General features: G+C 54.5%; 1 protein-coding gene across 1 annotated transcript; it reads right to left on the bottom strand.

Annotated features, from left to right (window-relative positions):
- Positions 1-292: 292 nt before the first annotated feature.
- Positions 293-1709, bottom strand: HOXC4 (homeobox C4). Its single transcript, XM_082665105.1, has 2 exons — positions 1265-1709; positions 293-771 (listed from the first exon to the last, which is right to left on the bottom strand). Exons 1-2 carry the CDS (start codon positions 1701-1703, stop codon positions 416-418), a joined length of 795 nt encoding a protein of 264 aa, XP_082521231.1. The 5' UTR covers positions 1704-1709; the 3' UTR covers positions 293-415.
- Positions 1710-4292: the final 2583 nt, after the last annotated feature.

Below are 4292 nucleotides of genomic sequence, written 5' to 3'. Positions count from 1 at the left end.
AAAGAAGAAGGAGGAGAATTGGCTTAAAAATCTCTTTCCTTTTTTCTTTTCCTCATTTCCCCTGAAACGCACCTAAACCAGACCATCGTACCTTGCAATATATAATTTTTGCAGCTTTTTTTCCTTAAAAAATAAATAACCCCCCAAAATGGCCTTAAAAAAAAACCCCAGCAGGTACCATGCTAAGACAACATCACATGCTTAAAAGGGTCCTTAACAGTGGAAAGGAGAGAAGGGCAGGGGGCTTGTTTGTTTATCTGTTTTGTCTGTTTGGAAATGACAAGGGATAAGGTGGGAGGAAGAGAGAAAAGAACCAAAATATATATATATATATATTAAATTCTATAAATAAGAGTCAATTTGTGTGTGAGGGGAGGATGGGGGCCTGGGGTGGGGGCAGGGTGTGAGTTATGTTTTATAACCTGGTAATGTCCTCTGCCCGTTGCTGCTCCGGTGGCGTGGCGCTCTGGGAGTGGTCTTCAGAAGTGCCCTGGGTGGCTGCCGAGAGGGTGCTGGGTGCAGCGCCGGCCGGGGGCGCTGACCTGACTTTGGTGTTGGGGAGTCGGTGGTCCTTCTTCCATTTCATGCGACGGTTTTGGAACCAGATTTTGATCTGCCTCTCAGAGAGGCACAGCGAGTGGGCGATCTCGATCCTTCTCCTTCGGGTCAGGTAGCGATTGTAATGAAACTCTTTCTCTAATTCCAGGACTTGCTGCCGGGTGTAGGCTGTCCTCGAGCGCTTGGGTTCCCCTCCGTTATAATTGGGGTTCACTGGGGGAGGGGGAGGGGAAAAGCAAATAGTGGGGTTCAAAGGCAGCAGGCTCCCTGCCCCCCACCCTCACCCCATCCTCAGCTCTGTTGTAACAGGAGGAGAGGGTGGTGGAAATAAAGTCATCAAGCTAAACGGGTTATAAAGAAGTTGAAGGGAGCTGGAGACTTTGTAGTGTAATAAGAGGGGAATCCTCATTGCAACGACACTGAATTATTTATGCGCCCTTAGAAAGCGAGCATAGTTTTCACACATACAGAACAGATCGTAGCACATGGCTCGGACTGCCCAGAGTAGCTAAGCCATAAAATTTATGGGGGATGTAATTACCCATTCTCGCTCGTAAATCCAGTTCAATTGTGCTAACCCAGAGTCGCTCCTGGAGAGAGAGGGGGAAGGAGAGAAAGGAGGACGGGGGCCGGAGGGGGCCAAGGAGGGTGGGGAGCACTGGGGAAGAGGGGAGGGAGGGGGAGAGCAAAAAGCAAAGTTGCCTACCCGTGCTAACGTGGATTTTTTTCATCCATGGGTAGACTATGGGTTGCTTGCTGGCGGCGCTGGAGGGATGGTCAGGGGCTGGCTGGCTGCAGGCTGGCGGGGCTGGGGACGGGGAGGCGGAGGCGCCTGAGAGAGGCGCCGGCTCGCAGAGCGGCTGTGATTTCTCGGGGTGGTGGTGGCCCGCCTGGGCCGGGCCGTGGCCTCGCGAATTGCCCGGCCCCTGGAGACTGGTGCAGCTATACTGGCGCTCAGGGTAGCTAGGGCGCGGAGGCGGTGGTGGGTACAGCTCCTGGTGGTGATGCTGGAATCCCGATTCCCTGGTCCGGCCGTAATATTCCGGACTGTGTTCAGGGATGTAGCTATTTTGCGAATATTCTTCGCATGGAGGAAATTTCGGATCGATGTAGTTAGAGTCCATCAAATACGAGCTCATGATCATTAATTTCTGGAGTGGAAAATAATTTTTCTCGCTTTGTCGTTTTTCTGCTCCATAAAGCCCTCCTACTAGCTAGCGACCCTGTAAAGTTACTTTCACCATGTGACTCCGCCGGCCAATCACACGGAGCAACCCAGTCCCCGGATAAGGAACCGAATCGCTTTATTCAAAATGTATCCAATTTTTTTTGTGTGTGTGGTGGTGGTGGTGCTGGGGGGGTGGTGGCGGTGATGCGGGGTTAGCTGGCAGGGGCCGCGGTGCCCCCAATGCACACCCCGCCGACTGACAACCCTCCCCTGCAAAAGGAGATGGGAAGCCCCAGCTCCCTTCTAAAGCCTGGGCACTGGGGGGCTGTCGGGAGGCTGTGATTCAGCCCCCTCCCAGGGTCTCCCCTTGGGCCTCCGGTGGGCCCCTCGGGCTTCGGCTCCCGAGCTTTTCCAGAGGTCTCCATTCATGGCGATCCTGTCTCAGTCTGTGTAGGGCACCGTGGCAGCGCCCCTCTTTCGCAGGAAGAGGAAGTTGAATGAGGACTGGAGTGGAGGTTGGATGGGGAGAGGCCCAGGCTGAGCCCAGGAAGCTGGTGAGCCTGGGATGCCCCCCATCCAAGGAGACCAGAGTCCAGCCCCCTTCCCCATACACACTCACCCAACCCTCTGGCCATGGGGCCGGCGAGGCAGGGTCCCAGCTGGACCGGGCAGGTAGAGGCAGCGGGATGCAAATGATTCTGACGTCATTTCTGGAGGTCTGGGGGTTGAGCCCCCGCTGAAGAGAGACAGGAAGTGGTTGGCAAAAGCAGAGTTCAGAAGCCTTGCCCTCCCCGAGTACCCACTAACCCTCCCTTCCCAGCCCAGAGCAGAGGATCTCTCCTGCTGGCCGCTGTTTCCACTCTCCATTCCGTCTGGCCTGCTGCTTTCTGACAACCACCTCCAAGGCTGGTTCCCGAGGACCTGGAGCAGGGAGGAGAGCACTCTGCCAGGGGCCAGTGCCCTGGGATGGTGCCCAGCCAAGGCCCAGGGAGCTCTTCTTTCTCCATCCCCACAGAAGGCAGACCTAGCTAAGGGGGAGGCCTTCGTCTGTAGAGCCTGCTTCCGGCCAGTGATTGTATCCATGTAACACATGTGTTTACATGTAAACACGCATCCCCAAGGGCCAGCTCCAGGACGCCTTCCAAAAGCTGAAGGGTGAGCTCACGAAGCTGGGGATGCCGGGCGGGCCTTGGGGGTCTCCAGCCCGTTCCTGCACCCTCCCCTCTCTCTGCTACCCACCCACAGGCATACCCTGATGGTGGGGTGGCAGGGCCACGGAGGAGGGAGGGGGCAAGGAAGAGCTGCTTTCTGACACACTCCCCCTCAGCCAGGGGTGGCCACGTCTTGCACCAATTCCAATTAACTGATCCCATAACTCAGAGTTGAGGGGGGTGGCAGAAGGGAGAGCCCAGGGAGGGAGCCGGGTCCCCTTGTTGCACTTGATAACAATTATAGTTTAAAATCATAGCTTGCCGGGGCTCGGCTATATTTTACTTGATAACAATAAAAGTGACACATAAAGTTAACTGTTTATGTTTTATTTATTAGACTAAATCTGCCAGCGGTGGTAGAAGCGCTTGCCTCGTCGCTACAGCTTTTATAGGGCTGTAAAACGTCATAAATCAGTCTCGTGGAATCGCCCGCACTCTTTGTGTCGGCGGCAGCACAGGGCTGGCGGCCGCTGGCTGCCTGCTCCCTCCTTTCCACGAAAAGTCGTAATGTGATTTTTTTCCCTCTGATTTTATTATTATGATTGCCGCTGTGATTAGTCAATCTACCTTTAATTCGCTGCCCTACGCTGCCTCCTCCCTGCCCAGCCTGGTTGACACTTGAATAAGTACCTTTTAAAACGGCATAACAACTATTTGAGGGTTTAATTAGAACATCTGCAATTAAGGGAATGAGGAGGGGAAAGGGAAAAAAATAAAACCCTTGTGAGAGGGAGGCTGAAGGCGGGAGATTTCCAATCTGTCTCTCACCACCTTTGGGATGTCAGAGAGGGTCCCCACTTCCAAATGAGGGCTCACCCTGAGGGCTGGAACGAGAGCTGGGCCACAGCCGATGCCCAAAGGGACTGATTCACCCTGCCTGGGCCCCTGGCTGCCTTCCCTTCTGCAATGCTTAAGCCCCCCACACTCACCCCAGGCTCACCAAGAGCCAGTGCTTGGGGGTCCCTGGATACCCTCTCCCCAAGAGGTCAGTGCCCGACCCCTACCACCAGATGGGTGAGAGAACCGGAATTCCCTGGAGGTTGACCATCTCTTAGAAGAGGTTCTCAGATTTCCAAAGTTGGTTGAGAACTCCTGCCCACTCCTGTCCGGGACCCTCTGCGTGTGAGGACTGGCTGGTTTGGTTGGAAGAGGAACTTGAGACTGAGAAGGGGAAGGCTGCTGCTTGGTTGACAGTGATTTGGAGTGCGTGAGGGTTTTATTATTGGTGGGAGGGGGATAGGTTAATTATAAGTTGTTGGAAGTGGCGAGGGAAACCAATGCTGACTGCCGATCCACATAAAAATTCTGAACCCAGCCCCAGACTGCTGCCTGGGGAGAGGCAAAGTCCCTGAGAG

This window comes from Grampus griseus (assembly GCF_964374135.1).
Source record: "Grampus griseus genome assembly, chromosome: 11".
Classification (NCBI taxonomy): domain Eukaryota; kingdom Metazoa; phylum Chordata; class Mammalia; order Artiodactyla; family Delphinidae; genus Grampus; species Grampus griseus.
The sequence above is the reverse complement of the archived record's forward strand: the minus strand, read 5'-3'. Positions and strand labels throughout refer to the sequence as shown.